General features: G+C 38.8%; 1 protein-coding gene across 1 annotated transcript in view; it reads left to right on the top strand.

Annotated features, from left to right (window-relative positions):
- Window positions 1-18,703, top strand: part of THSD7B (thrombospondin type 1 domain containing 7B) — a 758,467-nt gene that overhangs the window by 704,899 nt on the left and 34,865 nt on the right. Inside the window, exons 17-19 of the mRNA XM_022569631.3 lie at window positions 9,617-9,758; window positions 11,163-11,278; window positions 13,390-13,507. Coding sequence (XP_022425339.2) covers window positions 9,617-9,758; window positions 11,163-11,278; window positions 13,390-13,507 — 376 coding nt within the window. The remainder of the gene's footprint in view (window positions 1-9,616; window positions 9,759-11,162; window positions 11,279-13,389; window positions 13,508-18,703) is intronic.

Here is an 18,703-nt window from a genome sequence, read left to right as displayed (position 1 = left end):
GGACTGTAGTATTGGACTGATGGTGTTGAAATCTTGGCTTTTCCCTTTTCTAGCTGTGTGATATTGATGAAATTACTAAACTATTCTGTGCTATCAGTAAAATGGGGAAAATAATATATCTACCTTACAAGGCTGTTATGAGGATGAAATGAGTTAGAGAACTTAGAACAGTGACCAGCACATAGTAAGCACTATAAAATTATTAGTTATTAAAAGTGTGTTCACAACCCACTAATTTGTCATAACTTGAAGTTTGCAAAAAACACCCCTTCAGATGACCTAGATCAATCTCACCTGCTACCTTACCTTACAACAGACACGAATTAGTAAACTAAACTTCCTTAGAGGCAAATTTAGTAAACACCTTTGTTTTATAGGGAAGATGAAAAAACTGTATTTCCTTTTAAAACCTTAAAATGTTCTTCTAAAATGTAAATCTATGGGGGAGACAAGGCATGATCTCTTGCAAATCCAAAGCATAAAAGGAAAATCCTCCCTGAGATGATGTTTTATTCATTGGTACAGTGCCTTGCATTTAATGTTTTCTCAAAAACTATTTGTTTAAAGTAAATGGAGGGAATTCCCTGAGGGTCCAGTGGTTGGGACTCTGAACTTTCACTGCCGAGGGCCCGGCTTCAATCCCTGGTCAGGGAACTAAGATCCCACAGCTGCATGGCATGGCCAAAAAAAAAAAAATAGTGAAAGGAAACCTTACTAGAAGAGTTCTTAAGGAGAGCAATTGATTTCATATAGATAATAAATTAATAAATTTGTAATTTATGAAGAATTTCCTGTTCATTTATATCTTAAAATCTGCAAGTCCATGCTTCCCAAAATGTGTTATGTGGAATGCTAAATGGATACATAAAAGTTTGAGACTCTGAGAGAATCACAATATATAGTATAATAATAGATTATTTGCAAAAACAACCCCAAATTGTAACTGTTGAAATGGAATAAAATTTTATTTATCTCCCAGCAAACAGTCCTAGGTGGGATTTCCTGGTAGGGATAGGACACTCTGCCCCACACAGTCATCCTGGGATCCAGGCTAATGGAGCGTCTGCCATCTTCAAGTTTGGCTTTCAAAGCCATTCCAGTTATCACCGTTCCAGATCCCTGGAGAGGGCGAAGAGCACAGAGGAAAGCATGTGGGAGGTTTTAGGGTGAGAGGTGGGGTGTCACACATAGCCTCCTACTTACCTTTCATTTGTCAGAACTCAGTTACCTGGTCACACCCACCTGCAAGGAAGGCTGGGATATATGATCTACTCCCGTGCCCTGGAAGAAAGGAGAAAACAGATTTTGATGCCTTAATAGAAGACTCTGTAAAAACATAGTAAAGCTCTATTACAAAGATCCTTGTTTAGCACTATTTAGCTCAATATTTCCTAAATGCATTTGACTGTGAAACTCTTGTCTCTCGGCGCCTATTAACACACTGTAGAAAACGACATACTTCGGGAAAGACTGCTATCAGGAGACTATCAAATCCCATAATGAAAAGAAACCTAAATTTTCCAAGGATGATAGGAGAGATAACTTTTTTAAATGTTTTAAAATATTAATTTTAACACAAATACAGAAAACCATGTAAAACAAATTGTACAGTTTAATGATCAGGTAAACACTCTTGAAGTAGCCACCCAGGTTAGGAGATAGAAACTTGCCAGTGACGTACAAAAAGCTTCATAGCTTATGACCTCCTCACTTCCCTCAAAAGGCAACTCTGCACAGACTTCTATGATAATCTTTTTTCTTACTTTTTCTTTAGATCTGTAATCTGTGTGGGCTAGCCACTAAGTTCAAGCTTGTTTTTATGTATGTCTTTAAATCTCTTTTAATCTAGCTTCTTCCATTTCTTTCTTTTTTTTTTTCTTCCAGCAATTTATTGGTAAGGAAACAGGTCACCTTTCCTATTGAATTTCCCAGTCTGTCTCTTAAATTGCATCCCCGTGGTGAAGTTTAACATGTTCCTCTGTCCTGGAATATCCCGTAAATTGGAAGTTGGATGCAAAGAGTTAATCAGATTTGGGTCTTTGGCAAGACTCCTTCATAGAAGATGTGCTCTTTTTCAGGAGGCACGCAAGGTGTGGTTATCCCTTTTTATGTGCTTGGCTATCATTGATGGTCAAAGCCTAAACTCTTTATCATTTAGGAAACACAAAATGGCAACCTTCCAATTCTTTCATCCTTTCTCATTTACTTGTGGAAGTACTACTGTAAGGAGAAACTTTGCCCAAACTGATAATCACCTACTGATCTCTCCACGGATCCCTTATAGCCACCTGCTTTTGGAGAATGTAAAAATCTCCTACTCCCAGGTTTAGTCTTCCAGTTTGGTATTCTTGGGTATGTCAGATGCCCCATTTTTACCTTCTCCTTTCTCCTGCTGGATGCTGATTTCACACAGTTCCGTAACTTCAGTCATTGGTCCCCACCTGTTCATAGTTTGAGGTTTGTGGAGACAAATTGTCACTTAATTTTACTGAGCATATAGTCTGTATGGTTTTGACTTTGCTGTCTGTGTTGCATTATGATATACAAAGAACGTTTATTTTTCACGCCTGTAATGGGTTTCTCAGAATCTCTGAGAAATATTTTAAACAAGAGAGGCATGAGTAACATTCTTCAGGCAACTTTTCTATCCTAGAGGTTTTCTCTTATCAACCTTTGAGAATCAGGGTTTAGTTTCATTCAAAAATTTCCTTACAAAGCATCGCAATGTTTTTTTTTTGCCTCATGAAAGACAGAGAGAAAGCAGAACTACTGACTGACAACAGGGCTAATTGGCTAAATGAGGGAGAGACACTCTCAGAATTATCAGAGATACCCTGTAACAGAGTAAAGGCCTTGGGTTTCAATATCTGATGGGCGCTGACAAGGCCAGGCCTTAGGGAGTCATGCTTATCTCAAGACAAGAAATTTACAGAGCGACTTCAATTCACAGGTGCCTGGATTTATGCCAGGTTTTATTAAACTGTCATTGTTAATAGTTCAGTGTTGTGAGAAAAGAATCAAATTATACATTCTTAGTTGGATTTATTGAAGATAAATCATCTAAATTGTTATTTTATATGGGTAAATTAAAAACTCATTTACTGATATAATTTATTAGTTTAATGATAGACTGTAATTCTGGGAAATACCATTTGGATTTTATAGAAAAAGTATGGGAAGGAGAGAAAATATTATATTCTCATTTTATCAGACATACAGACCTATGGGGAACCCTTACATTTAGAGAGTGTGATCATAGTCGAGGGTTGACCTTTTGTCTGCTAATGGCAGCTTACAAAAATCCAGTCTTATCGCCCAGAAAGAACCAAATTATCCTACACCACCAAATATTTATTATTTACATACTGTATGTCAGACACAGGACAAGGCTCTCAATGTCCAAGAAAATTAAGACACATGCTCTCCAAATAGCCCATGGGAAGGAATACACACATATCAATACTAGTGCAGTGGAAATGTTTACTACACGTGGTGAGTCCATTTATAAGAGTACAGGGAAGTCAGTGGAGGCTCTCAGAGGGAATATCTGATTTAATTTTGACAGATGAATACAAATATTTAGGTCAGGCCCAAGGGTAAAGGCCTTGTTGCTAGAGAGAACAAAAGGTGTGAAGGCACAATGTCGTAATGAAGGATTGAACTTTAAGGTAAGTGCTGGTTTTCAGAGTTCAAAAATCTAGTCTCATAAAAGGGCTTATGTACCAGATTCTACTGGTTCTTATTGGTCATCTCCTTCCCTAGCAAATAAACTTTAGCTATATAACTTTGTCCTTTATAATGAGACTGGTCCAAAGTTGACTTTCAGTTAGTTATCAACACATCAGTTTCTCGCTTCTCTATTCAGGAAGTTGACAGTATGTCTTTGTATAAATACTGTAGAGGAGAAAAGATCCCAGTTTATATGTGAAGAGTCTTGATCCAATAAAGAAATCATCTGGGTGTAAGCCTCCTCTGTCATTCTTTTTTTCTTAGCCCACCCTCATCTCCCTAGTGACCTATTCATTATCTTATGAACTTCCAATAAATAGCTAATGAAGAGAAAGGAGTGAGGAGACACACTAAGTCAATCTATGACTTGTTAGCAGCACTAGGGCAATTTTAAAAGGTGGAATGTACAAATATCACTTGAGATTAGGTTGGATTGTGTTTGTGGATTTCAGTCATCTGCGCCTCTTCTTTGCCTGTTTCTATGGATAGTGTTAGTAAGACAGTTAGCTGCAGTGTTAGTTTTCAATATTATTAATTTCTAGAAAGTGATAATTAAAGTCTACATGGCTATGAATGACAGGCAGAGAGAGGGTATCATCTTAAAAGCATATCCAGCGGACTAGAGACTGATACGCATATAAGGTCTGAGGGAAGGTATTCTTAAAGACTATCAAATTATGCCCCTGTCTTCTTCAAACCCCTTTCTCACCCAGGTCTAGGTGAAGAACTAAGATACAGAATATATAAGTGAATTGTTCAAGGTTACCTAGTAGTTTCAATTGTGTGTTCATGTTTGTGGGTGTTATTTTCTCTTTTGTTTTATTTGATGGTTTAGACTAAGCAGGTTCATAATCCTTACACATGCTCCTTTGGTTCACACATTAATGGATTTTTATAAGGTAGAAAAGTAGTAGAACACTAATCAGGAGTATCTTTTTTTTTTTTTTAACATCTTTATTGGAGTATAACTGCTTCACAATGGTGTGCCAGCCTCTGCCCTCCAACAAAACGAATCAGCTATATATACACACATGTTCCCATATCTCTTCCCTCCTGCGTCTCCCTCCCTCCCACCCTCCCCATCGCACACCTTCAGGGGGTCACAAAGCACCAAGCTGATCTCCCTGTGCTATGCGGCCACTTCCCACTAGCTACCTACCTTACGTTTGGTAGTGTATATATGTCCGTGCCTCTCTCTCGCTTTGTCACAACTTACCCTTCCCCTCCCCACATCCTCAAGTCCATTCTCGAGTAAGTCTGTGTCTTTATTCCTGTCTTACCCCTAGGTTCCTCATGACATTTTTTTTTCTTAAATTCCATATATATGTGTTAGCATACGGTATTTGTCTCTCTCTTTCTGACTTACTTCACCCTGTATGACAGACTCTAGGTCTATCCACCTCATTACAAATAGCTCAATTTCGTTTCTTTTTATGGCTGAGTAATATTCCATTGTATACATGTGCCACATCTTCTTTACCCATTCATCCGATGATGGACACTTAGGTTGTTTCCATCTCCGGGCTATTGTAAATAGAGCTGCAATGAACATTTTGGTACATGACTCTTTTTAATTATGGTTTTCTCAGGGTATATGCCCAGTAGTGGGATTGCTGGGTCATATGGTAGTTCAATTTGTAGTTTTTTTAAGGAACCTCCATACTGTTCTCCACGGTGGCTGTATCAAGTTACATTCCCACCAACAGTGCAAGAGGGTTCCCTTTTCTCCACACCCTCTCCAGCATTTATTGTTTCTAGATTTTTTGATGATGGCCATTCTGACTGGTGTGAGATGATATCTCATTGTAGTTTTGATTTGCATTTCTCTAATGATTAGTGATGTTGAGCATTCTTTCATGTGTTTGTTGGCAGTCTGTATATCTTCTTTGGAGAAATGTCTATTTAGGTCTTCTGCCCATTTTTGGATTGGGTTGTTTGTTTTTTTGTTATTAAGCTGCATGAGCTGCTTATAAATTTTGGAGATTAATCCTATGTCAGTTGCTTCATTTGCAAATATTTTCTCCCATTCTGAGGGTTGTCTTTTGGTCTTGTTTATGGTTTCCTTTGCTGTGCAAAAGCTTTGAAGTTTCATTAGGTCCCATTTGTTTATTTTTGTTTTTATTTCCATTTCTCTAGGAGGTGGGTCAAAAAGGATCTTGCTGTGATTTATGTCATAGAGTGTCCTGCCTATGTTTTCCTCTAAGAGTTTGATAGTTTCTGGCCTTACATTTAGGTCTTTAATCCATTTTGAGCTTATTTTTGTGTATGGTGTTAGAGAGTGATCTAATCTCATAGTTTTATATGTACCTGTCCAGTTTTCCCAGCACCACTTATCGAAGAGGCTGTCCTTTCTCCACTGTACATTCCTGCCTCCTTTATCAAAGATAACGCAACCATATGTGCATGGGTTTATCTCTGGGCTTTCTATCCTGTTCCATTGATCTATCTTTCTGTTTTTGTGCCAGTACCATACTGTCTTGATTACTGTAGCTTTGTAGTATAGTCTGAAGTCAGGGCTTCAGCTGATTCCTCCAGCTCCGTTTTTCATTCTCAAGATTGCTTTGGCTATTCGGGGTCTTTTGTGTTTCCATACAAATTGTGAAATTTTTTTGTTCTAGTTCTGTGAAAAATGCCAGTGGTCGTTTGATAGGGATTGCATTGAATCTGTAGATTGCTTTGGGTAGTAGAGTCATTTTCACAATGTTGATTTTTCCAATCCAAGAACATGGTATATCTCTCCATCTATTAGTATCATATTTAATTTCTTTCATAGTGTCTTGTAATTTTCTGCATACAGGTCTTTTGTCTCCTTAGGTAGGTTTATTCCTAGATATTTTATTCTTTTTTGTTGCAGTGGTAAATGGGAGTGTTTTCTTGATTTCACTTTTAGATTTTTCATCCTTAGTGTATAGGAATACCAGAGATTTCTGTGCATTAATTTTGTATCCTGCTACTTTACCAAATTCATTGATTAGCTCTAGTAGTTTTCTGGTAGCATCTTTAGGATTCTCTATGTATAGTATCATGTCATCTGCAAACAGTGGCAGCTTTACTTCTTCTTTTCCGATTTGGATTCCTTTTATTTCCTTTTCTTCTCTGATTGCTGTGGCTAAAACTTCCAAAACTATGTTGAATAAGAGTGGTGAGAGTGGGCAACCTTGTCTTCTTCCTGATCTTAGTGGAAATGCTTTCAGTTTTTCACCATTGAGGACAATGTTGGCTGTGGGTTTGTCATATATGGCCTTTATTATGTTGAGGAAAGTTCCCTCTATGCATACTTTCTGCAGGGCTTTTATCATAAATGGGTGTTGAATTTTGTGGAAAGCTCTTTCTGCATCTATTGAGATGATCATATGGTTTTTATCCTTCAATTGTTAATATGGTTTATCACACTGATTGATTTGCATGTATTGAAGAATCCTTGCATTCCTGGAATAAACCCCACTTGATCATGATGGATGATCTGTTTAATGTGCTGTTGGATTCTGTTTGCAAGTATTTTTTTGAGGATTTTTGCATCTATGTTCATCAGTGATATTGGCCTGTAGTTTTCTTTCTTTGTGACATCCTTGTCTGGTTTCAGTATCAGGGTGATGGTGGCCTCATAGAATGAGTTTGGGAGTGTTCCTCCCTGTGCTATATTTTGGAAGAGTTTGAGAAGGATAGGTGTTAGCTCTTCTCTAAATGTTTGACAGAATTCGCCTGTGAAGCCATCTGGTCCTGAGCTTTTGTTTGTTGGAAGATTTTTAATCACAGTTTCAATTTCAGTGCTTGTGATTGGTCTGTTCATATTTTCTATTTCTTCCTGATTCAGTCTTGGCAGGTTGTGCCTTTCTACAAATTTGTCCATTTCTTCCAGGTTTTCCATTTTATTGGCATAGAGTTGCTTGTAGTAATCTCTCATGATCTTTTGTATTTCTGCAGTGTCAGTTGTTACTTCTCCTTTTTCATTTCTAATTCTATTGATTTGAGTCTTCTCCCTTTTTTTCTTGATGAGTCTGGCTAATGGTTTATCAGTTTTGTTTATCTTCTCAAAGAAGGAGTATCTTTTAAGATACTTCCATTTTCTTTCATTGGTAAATCATTTAAGTTATTATTCCTTCCCATGAGAACAAACAAACTAATTGGTGAACTAATAAGAAATTATTTGTAAGCATTTAGCATGGGATTCCTTTTCAGATAATTCAGAATAATTACCTGATTTCAATGGCTCTTCTTGATCATCTAGAGACAATTTGATACAATTAAACCATAAAACGACTTTAAATGTATTGACAGGGCTTCCCTGGTGGCGCAGTGGTTGAGAGTCCGCCTGCTGATGCAGGGGACATGGGTTCGTGACCCAGTCTGGGAGGATCCCACTTGCCGCGGAGTGGCTGGGCCCGTTAGCCATGGCCGCTGGTCCTGTGCGTCCGGAGCCTGTGCTCTGCAATGGGAGGGGCCACAACAATGAGAGGCCTGCGTACCGCAAAAAAAAAAAAGTATTGACAGATGATTCAACTATAAAGCCACATGGATAGTAAATGTGTTTCAATGGCTCTAAACATTTAAAATTAGAAGAGACTTTTGTGGCATTTTTCTGCATATTTCAGTGCCATCCAACATTATCATTTTAATTAACAGCCAAGATTAAGTTTACAGGTTGTTCTTGCTACAATATCTGAAAAGGTAAAGGAATAAAAAAATAAAACATCCCAATTATGGAAATGATGATTTGATGACATCACTTCAGAGACTTCTCTTTTTCCTGTGGCTTAAACATCTATGTGCCCGAGGTTTTTAGGTCTGGAATTACATTGTCGTGACCATATTTAATGGTGTTTATTGAACAACCACTGTGGGTAAAATGTATATCAAGATTTTCAGGGAGTGATATGGAAAGTAGAAATCATGATCCATCATGCCTTCAAAGAGTTTATAAAGAAAAGGAGACAGAGTAATAAACAAAGAATGATCATATAAGGGCAGGTGGAACATATATGTATAGGTTTAGAATCAAAGCCTGTGCTCTTCAGCATGGGTTGCTTAGGAAGGAAGAGAAGGATCTGTCATTCTTAAGAGAAAGACTGTCAACGATGAAGCCTTGGTTAGTGTTCTAAAGAAGAAGAAGTATAGGATTTAGGACATGTGAAAGGAGATTATTCCAGTAGTGGGGAACTTCTGAAGGTCCTCTGTGAGTAGAGCAGATGGATGACAGGTAGCAGGTAGCTTTACCTGGCTCAAGAATGTCATATGAGTTGAGGCTATAAGAGGACATGTGAGACCCCTGGGTAGATTTTGGTTTTTGCAGGAGATCTTTGAAGTTCATATTTGTACATTTATTTTGCTGAAATGGCAACAGCATGCAGTGGCTCATCTTCTGCAGATCAGAGGTCCTCCCAAATAAGAGGAAAGTTTTGGTATATCGGCAATATTGATTTCATAATTCCCTCTCTCTGTTTTTTTTAAATGATTTTCTCATTAAAATGTCCTGTGTGATTATTTCTATTGGGTTAGACTATCTGAGGGCACAAGGGACATTATCTTCCTTTTTTTCATTCATTGAAACATCAAAATGCATTCGTCTCTTGCTACATGGCAGACGAATTTTAGAATAGAGAGTGTTTAATGGATGAAAATAGTCTCATGTGCCTAACTATACATGGGAGATAGAAATGTAGGCTTCATTGTAATGTAGAACAAGAAAGAGCTGTCAGGTGAAAACCCCCAAAACTATTTACATTGAATCCCATAATGGTTTTATTTTCTAAATATTCTGTTTCATACTCTCAACAGTCTCTACCCTGTGGCTGCTGTACATGTGTCTCCGTGTATACAGATGAGCACATAGAATTTATCAACAAACGTGGGGTCCTTTATAACTCTGCCTGCTCTTTGATTTTCACAGTCATGTGATCCACACACAACGCAGAGAAGGACCCGCCATCTGCTGAGGCCATCATTGAGCTCAAGGACGTGCGCTGAAGACTCACAGGTGCGGCCCTGCCTCCTCAATGAAAATTGCTTCCAGTTCCAGTACAATCTAACAGGTACGGTTGAAAACCACGAAGCAAGGAACCAAGCTGTCATAGAATGGAGCTGGTCCATGGCTTTTGTTATTTCAAGAAATTCAAGCTTGTGATGTACTTGCTCTATGGGGCTCACGAAGGATGAATGGGGGACCTGACTGGATAGGGATGTTTTAGAGGCACTGAAAATCACCACAGCCTCATTCAGACACAGCTCAGGTTTCTCTTGGGCACCATAGGGCTCAGTGTCTGATACCAAAGGACTGTGTAGTCACATTGATCTGCTCCCTGCCATTCCCTGTAGCGGCAGACACACAGAATGCCACAAAATGTGGAAGCGGTTGTCTCAGCATAGAATTCAGTACTGATGACCAAATGGCCACATGCCTGCAGAGGCAAAACAATAGCCTTTTCCTGAAACTAATTCCCCACTGAGGACACAGCGGCACTACCGAGATTTCTCGTGTAGAGAACCTCCTAGGGAATTCTATGGGGCTGTCTGATTGTCTTTATAGGTAAACATTGACCTGGCGTATGTTCCCTTTTTCTTTAGTTAAAGGTCCTTCAGATCATTAGTTTTCATAATAATTTTTGAGAAATACAGTAAAATTTCCTTTTACTGGAAGAGCATGTCTTTAAAATGCTGATTTTACTATATATGGCTTTGCTCTTCCTGTTAAACTCTTAGATCATCTACCAAATATGAAAAATCTCCTTAGATAGGTTCTTACTGTATATGATCTAGGATCTTTTTTTTTTTCTACCCACAACAACAAAATAAGATTTTTTTTAAAAGAATTAGTCATGGGATGGTTTATTCTAACTCCTGGTGTCCAGTTTGTAATACAATTAGCCAAACTGACAAAAGCTTCTCTCATGAGAGAATAATTTTCTTAAAATGAGAGTTCCTGAAATAGTGCATATATCTTGCCCCCTTTCCCTTCTGGGGTACCTCTCTTGGCTCCAATGTACCAAATATACCAAATGATTTAGAAAATTATGTTTATTCCTTGAAAACATCTTCAAGTTTACATCAAAGACTAGCATCATTTCTGGTTGTTGTTGTTCTTGTTTTCCTCTCTCAATTATCCCCAGCAAATAGATGATTCCAAACTGGTTTTCCTTTGCCCTTGTGCTTAGTGTTTCTCTTTTCCTACCTCAGCCAACTATGAGATGGTTTCTAAAAATTACTTGGCTTTTGACCTCAAGAAACCAAACTTAGGAAGGTAGCTCACTTTGTTATTTGGTGATCTGATTGATTGTTTTTCAATAAAAGAATTGCAGGATGCTTTTAGAAGCCACTTGAAAATGGTTTTAGGATTCTGTGCACACTCTCCTCCACCAATGCAGAGAATCAAAGGTGTGTTGTATTTTGCTCACATGGTCATAACTTTGAAACTCAGTGTGGTGACCCTGTGCCTGTAGAGTGGAGCACGTGCCAGCTGAGTGAAAATGCGACCTGTGGGCAAGGCATCAGGACCCGCCTTCTGAGCTGTGTGCGCAGTGATGGCAAGCCTGTTAGTGTGGACCAGTGCGAGCAGGTGAGTTGTGTATACTTGTATCCCACACCCATGGCTTTGTTTGTTTGTTTACTTTTTTGAATATTGGTCTGCAACCTCCACAATGCTTGATATAAATGACAGTCTGATTTCTACTCATCACAGCTTAGGTTCAGTTAGAGTAGAGATACTAGTATCATACAGTTATATCTCACTAGTCTGAACTTAGTTAAAATGACCAGGAAAGGTCATTTTGCATTGGGGAAATGGATTCATTAAAAATATAGTTTTTTCCATTATTTTAAAGAACTTATTTGCCAACAAACTATTGGCATCAGGTGACTCTAATATTTAAATATGACTCTTTGTATGAGTGATTCATTTGCCTAAATAGGAAACACTGTTCCTTGCATATAAGATGAATACTGACACTTGCTATTAGAATACTTTGCTAATTTGCTGAGCAAATGATTGCTAGGTAATTAGCACAGTTGCGTTTTTCTTCTCAAGGTAAGTCAAAATGCCTGCCTACCAAGTTTCAAATTAGTGGCTTTTGAATTTTTGTAATTTTATTGCTCCCTTTTTTTCCCAATGACAAAATATGTGGAGTTTGGACAAAAACTGTAATCAAACCTGTTCCAAGAAAGTTGGCGTTTCCTTCCCAACGTATAAGTGAAATGCACGATGGGGGCAGTTTAATAGAAATAAAGATGACCATACGCTGTCCCATTATAAGAATCACTAAAACAGTCTTTGGAATAATTGGAAATAGGTGGGGCCAGTTAGCTCAGGTTTCCACGGAAACCAGCAAAATAAAAGTTGTCCCATTTCTCCTTAAGTAAGAAGAGTCCACAAGTGGAAATTAAAATCAGAACAAAACCCTCCTCACCGATCCTGATTCAGCCTTGTTAAGTACTGCCATAACATCTCTTTAAACCAACAGTATCACCATGGACCAACACCAGCCCTGAGACTAGACCATCTGATATTGAACATCCCATTTAATGAAATGCTGAGACTGGCTAATACAGGGCAGAGTTCCATCTACCAAGTGTCAGTGATTTATTTTAACATTTTGTTTAATTTCATCTCCCTCTCAAGATGTTGTCTGCTTCAAGACAAATAAATCACCAATCTACAACAACTCCAAATAAGTGAAAATCTTACATTTAGTGTACATAATAAATCTTTCATTTTGATACAAAGAGTGATATAAACTATTCATTAATAGAAAAATCAGTTTCTCTGCTTTCTAAATTCCCATATATCCAGCAAATATTTAAAGAACGTTAAAGTCCCAAATTAACCTAACTAGAATACCTATATATCTCAAATGGGTCATAGGTCCCATTGGTCATTTCTATTTTGCCCACTTAGCAAGTAATCATGCTATAATCATTAATTTTATCTCAGTGTGGACATTGCTAATATTTAACTTGTATTGAGTGTTAGCATTTTCCCCAATCACACAGTGTGTGATTCCTAAAACAGAATTTTTTTATTATTCTTTCTGTGTTTCTTGGATGATTTATTCTTTCACTAAGACCTCTTCTACCTTGGCCATTAGAAAATGTGTAATTTTGCCTAGATGTGGATTTCAGAGAGGATAAGAGGAAAAGAAACAGTATCATCAACTTTTCCCTTGATTAAGACCGTGATTGTTTTTAGCTAATTGGTCTTCTTTACAAACTTTAGGTGGTTTGTAGATTTGAGTTTTATTCTTTTTCTATTTATTATTTTAGCCTAGGTAGCTATTAATTTGAGCTCTCTATGTACTGTTGGCCCATCCAGAGGGCAAGGAGCCTAGATTTAACAGTGAGGCATCCTCCTGGTTCCTTGCTGGCTGAGTGACAGGACAGATCTCTGTGTCACATAACTGCCTGCTTTCCCGGTACCTTAACTGCCAATCTACTTCTAAAGTTGAGGATTTTATCAAAAAAAAAATTGGGGCTGACAAGTTTCTATTTCGTGAAATAAGGACCATCATTTTCTAGGCTTGCCATCAGTTTCTACAAGCCAGGATATTTTTCCCCACAAAAATGCAGAAAGGTTATTCTCATAGAATAAAGATTATTATCCCATAAAAGGATAGTGATTTGATTGGATGTTGCTGTGAATTCTCCAGTACAATCACATTTCCCTCCCATCTGCAGCATGACTTGGAGAAGCCCCAGAGGATGAGCCTTCACTGCCTGGTGGAATGCGTGGTCAACTGTCAGCTCTCGGGGTGGACGGCTTGGACAGAGTGCTCACAGACTTGTGGCCATGGAGGTATGTGGCTTCCCTGTGTTGGTTCCCACAAAACAATTTAGTCTTTAAGTATCTCTCCATATGCCATAGCTTGACACACGGGATAAGGCATGTTGGCCAGCTGGACATCACATGAGGCTGACCCAGGGGAGCAGAGGGAACGAGCCTGGCCTCCTATCAGTCCTTTTTTATTTTTTAATGTTTCTTTTTTGTTGTTGAAGTATAGTAGACTTACAGTACTGTGGCAATCTCTGCTGTCAGCAAAGTGACTCAGTTATACACATAGTAGACGTTCTTTTTTTTAATATTCTTTTCCATTACGGTTTATCACAGGATATTGACTATAGTTCCCCATGTTACACAGTAGGACCTTGTTGTTTATCCTTCCTATATATTAGTTTACATCTGCTCAGCCCAAACTCCCAGACCTTCCCTCCCTCACACCCTTCCCCCTTGGCAACCAACCACAAGTCTGTTCTCTATGTCTGTAAGTCTGTTTCTGTTTCATAGATAGGTTCATTTGTGCCATATTTTAGATTCCAGATGGTATTTGTCTTTCTCTGTCTGACTTACTTCGCTTAGCATGATAATCTCTAGTTGCATCCACGTTGCTGCAAATGGCACTATTTCGTTCTTTTTTTATGGCTGAGTAGTATCAGTCCTTTATAATGAGGCAGAGGGTGAAGAACTGGCTTAGTAACAGTGACAGACCCCAGAGGGGCCGCTGACCCCATGGGACAGTGTTTATTGTAAAGGTCCTAAGTTCAACCAATTCAAAATTTGTTAGCCTCTGTGGCTTTTAGAAGAAGATGTATCCTATAAGTAAAATTAGTTCCTGTATCAGGTAAACCCCCCCAGTCACAGTGGCTTCATATCATAGATTAGAAACTAATTTTTCACTCCCATAAAGGAAGGGGTAGTTTCTGCTTCACGAAGTCAACCATGGACACGGATTGATGGAGGCCCTACCGCTTAAACGTAATCAAGTTTCTCTGGAGGGTGATATCCAGCTCGTCCTGTGGAGGTTTTTAATGGACCAGATTGGAAGTTGTGTATATCTCTACTATCTATATTCCATCGGATAAAATTTGGTTGCACTTCTCCAGCTCAGTGCAAGATAGCAGAGTAGGAAATGTAGTTTCTGGATGGCCAGTCGCTTCTTAGCAACAGTGTTATGGAGGAAACAGTTCCTGTGGAGGAAAGGGAGTATAAATCTTTGCTGAACAGACAGCTATTAATACTATAAGTTCCTGGGTAAATAATGAACAATGGCAAGGAATTCAGGGGGCAGCTGATACTCGGGAGCTAGGCAAATGGCAGCAACAGATGGCACTCCAGCCATCAGGCTAAAGTAGGGACCAAAACATGTGTCCATATAAAGAGAACAAGGAGAGCATAACAGGCAAGCACAGAGCTGTGGTTTAGGATAGGGTTCTCATCCTGAAAAAGAGTTACAGTTTATCACAAGGTAAATGTCAGAAATTTGGAATAGGGACCTAGGGAAAATCCTGCTATATGGTTAGTCACTAAGTAGGGGAGGAAAAGGGAAGAAGAATTGCATGTTGGAGGAATCATGGAATCTGATGGGGAAAGGGGTTAAAAGACCTGGATCTGATCACCAAACAAAGATATTTGGAAGGAGGTTTTTAGAAGCTCTGGGACTGGACCACTGGAACTAGGATATGGGCTCATTTCTAAGCTATTCACAAATGAGCATACTGGGCATATTGATAATTCTCTGCCTTAGTTGGGATTGTCTGAGGAGCAAACGCAGGATGTAGCAGGAAAAGGGGCTCACCTGCGAACTCAACTCTAAGATCCTGGAGAGGGCAGAGCTGACAACAGTACTCAGGATATGCCTTAGAAAACCACAGCTGAGGAAGTTGAAATTTATTTTCATAAAGAGCATCATTCAAAATGAAACTCTGGGAATCACAATGTCCAGAAATAACAGCATGCCATCTCCTGCACAATTGAGAGCCTGCAAAGCACCTCAGGAAACCAAATGGCAAATCTTAGGACCAAGATTTCAGTGATCGATTGACCTATATTAGTTTCTCAAATATTCTGATTGGCAGCATGTATAGTTTCCAGCTGGGCATCAACTTTAAAGTTGGGTAAATCGAGTTTCAAATTGCAGCTCTTTAGGCAAATGACTTACTCTATCTGAGTCTCAGCTTCTTCATCTCTAAAATGGAATTCATGCACATGTTAGAGGCTTTGTTTGGGGTTTGAGAATTAAATGCTATGAAGTATATGTAGGCGTCTAGCACAGTACCTGACAGAGCATTGGTGTTTATTATGTGTGTTAATTTCCATCTCCACCTTCCTACGCACCAGCAGGAAAGAGTGTTATCAGAGACTCCCTAGGGTCTTTTAAAGATTTTCCCATAGACTCAGTTCCTCTCATGGTCCACTCTCACATCTCCTCCTTTTACCCCACTCAAAGTCCATACATTAAAATCACAGTCTAAGTAATATTTTGAAAATGCAAATCCAAAGAGTTGTTTTCCTATTGACTTAAGAGTCATTTATCCATTGAACAAATACTAATCTGCCCGTCATAGTACAATGTGTTGGACATGAAGCAGTGGGGGGGGCGGGAAGACAATTTCCCTCTTCTCATGACGCTTACAATCTAGTTGAGGGACAATACACAGTAAACAAATAGGTAATATTACATGTAGATGAGTTCATTAAACTAGAGGTGTTATTTGCATTAGTGATGTGAATAACTGGTTGCTTCCCTGTCCAGCGTGAGCTACCCTGGTTATCCCACAGCCAGAAGCACTGCAGTCTTGTCCTCCTGGGCCTCTGCTAGGAGGTGTGACTCTCCTACAGCTATGAGAACAGCCGTAAAGGATAGCATGGAAAAGTAGAGAAGGGATGAAGTCCTGTATTGTGAGCATGGTCCACGAGGACCTGTAGGATCTCCCGCATGCCTGCCTCTCTATCCCCATCACCCTCCACCATCATGTTGGATCTCTCTGCTGTGATATAGTATATTTCAGTCACGATCTTGAGTGTATGCTTCCTTCCACCTTGATTCCTTGCCTCCCGTGGAGTATCTCACCATCACCCCCACTATCACCTTCTAATACTTTAATTATGTATAAACTGAATCAATTTTTTTAGAATTTTTATTTTGTCATCATGTCAATATAGACATTTTACAATGTTTCAAATGGCATTTTTAAAAAATATTTATTTATTTATCTATTTATTTAGTCTGCACCGGGTCTTAGTTGCGGCACATGGGATCTTTGTTGCGGCATGCATGCAAGTATCTAGTTCCCCAACCGGGGATTGGGAGTGTGGAGTCTTACCCACTGGACCACCAGGGAAGTCCCTGAATCAATTTTAATATCCGTCTGTCTAAGGAATCAGTGACCTTGTTTGGGTTCTTCATAGGTGAATCCCTCTAGTTCCCATGAAGCACAGTACCTGGCACATGGGGGAAATCTCAGTTAACGTTTGTCACTGCCCAGGTGGTTCTGGACTATAGGGGAAAGTTTGAAGGGGAAAAGCTTGCAGACTGGATGGTAAGCCCAAAGGCAGCCAATCCCTGCCAGGGGCTATTTTCACCTCTCTCTAATTAAACTCACAAGTCTTGAGTATCATTACTCAAGAATGTGTTCAATGCAAGGAGACAGAACCTCTGTTTATAATTATTTTTGCCCCAGATATCCTAATTCTGCCACTGTACAAAGTCAGTGAAACATAACAGATCTCCATGTTATGCTAATACACTACCTTTGAAACTAAGACCCCCCAGTTGTAAGTTTAGTATTATAAAATATGACTTTAATTTTTCAAGCAGTTCTGTTAGTGCTGTGGACTCATGAGACCTCGTTAGTCTACTTGAAAAACAAAAACAAACAAGGAAAAATACTTTGCAAATCTGAATCCCACTATTAGAGATTTCTAGGCGATTAGAGTTTGAACTTAAATTCACCTTTTCTAATCCTTAGAATAATAAACAAAGACAAACGATGGAAAATTTCCTAAGGAAAGTCATCGTGTGACCTAAGGCACAGAAGGACTAAAGAAGGGATGTTAACTACGTAGAGAAATCGAATTGTGTAAAGCACTTGGAAGTCATTTGATAGTTTCCACTGGCACATAAATATAGCAGTAGTTATAAATCACCTCTAGCTAGCTTCTAAGGGTCTGCTAGGATAAGTTCTTGAGAATCCTTTCTTGACCTTTAGATGCCTTGATCTCCTGAATTAAGATGTAATAATGCCTTTTAAAAATATATTCCGTAATCCTGATATTTGGCAAACCTTCCAGGAATCTAAATTTATATGTATTCTATTTTTCCTTTATTTATTGAACCAGGATTTATAAAGTTTACATCTATTATCCTTATCCTGACACCTATTGGTGCACTCTTTCACTGTCAAAAGTGGCAGTGCAGAAAATACATTATATGGTCATCCTGCTATTTTGACTTCTAGAAGTCAGGGCTGTAGAGACGTTTACTCATATATTTCACAAATACTCACTGGAAGTTTCCCCAAAGCCAGGCATTCTCCCAGGAGCTGAGGATACACCATGTATAGAAAGGATAAGATCCCAGGGAAACAAAGTCCCCTGACTTCATAAAACTAACATTCTAGTAGGAAACTAGACGGTGATGACAAGACAGGGAGACGGCAAATAGACAGGTGAATATACACAAAAGTAACAGACACTGATGAGTGCTGTGTCGAAACAAAAAACAAGTTATGTGATGGAGAATAACAAGTGTCTTGCAGGGGAGTGAGGGATGTGGGAAGAGAGGCCACTGAGGAGGTGATATTTATGTCAGAATTGAATGACAAGGTGCCGTAGTTCTTGTAACTGGTGTTTTCTTTACTAGGCTTCTCAGGGTTCAATCTCACAGGCATTTTTTGACTACCTGTTGCATTCAAGGCTCTATATCAGAACCTACAAACAAAAATATAAAAAGGACTATTTATAAATTATATTTGTGCCCAATCTTCATCTTTAAAAAAATAAATAAAATGACCAGTACAAAGAATAGGACACATAGTCCTTGAATTTTTAGGCAGCTACCGTCAGGACACTGCTGAGACAGCCTTTGTGGTTCTGTTCTGTTCTATTCTATTCTATTCTATTCTATTCTATTCTACCAGCCTTCAAACTATCAATACTCTTCCAGCACCTCTCTTTTCTGATCACCAGCCCCCTGGTAGATAGTACTGTTTCCAA

This window comes from Delphinapterus leucas, chromosome 8 (genome assembly GCF_059928025.1).
Source record: "Delphinapterus leucas isolate spDelLeu-1000000601 "Yukka" chromosome 8, BTC_Dleu_Yukka2, whole genome shotgun sequence".
Lineage (NCBI taxonomy): Eukaryota > Metazoa > Chordata > Mammalia > Artiodactyla > Monodontidae > Delphinapterus > Delphinapterus leucas.
This window is presented reverse-complemented; position numbering and strand designations above follow the sequence as displayed.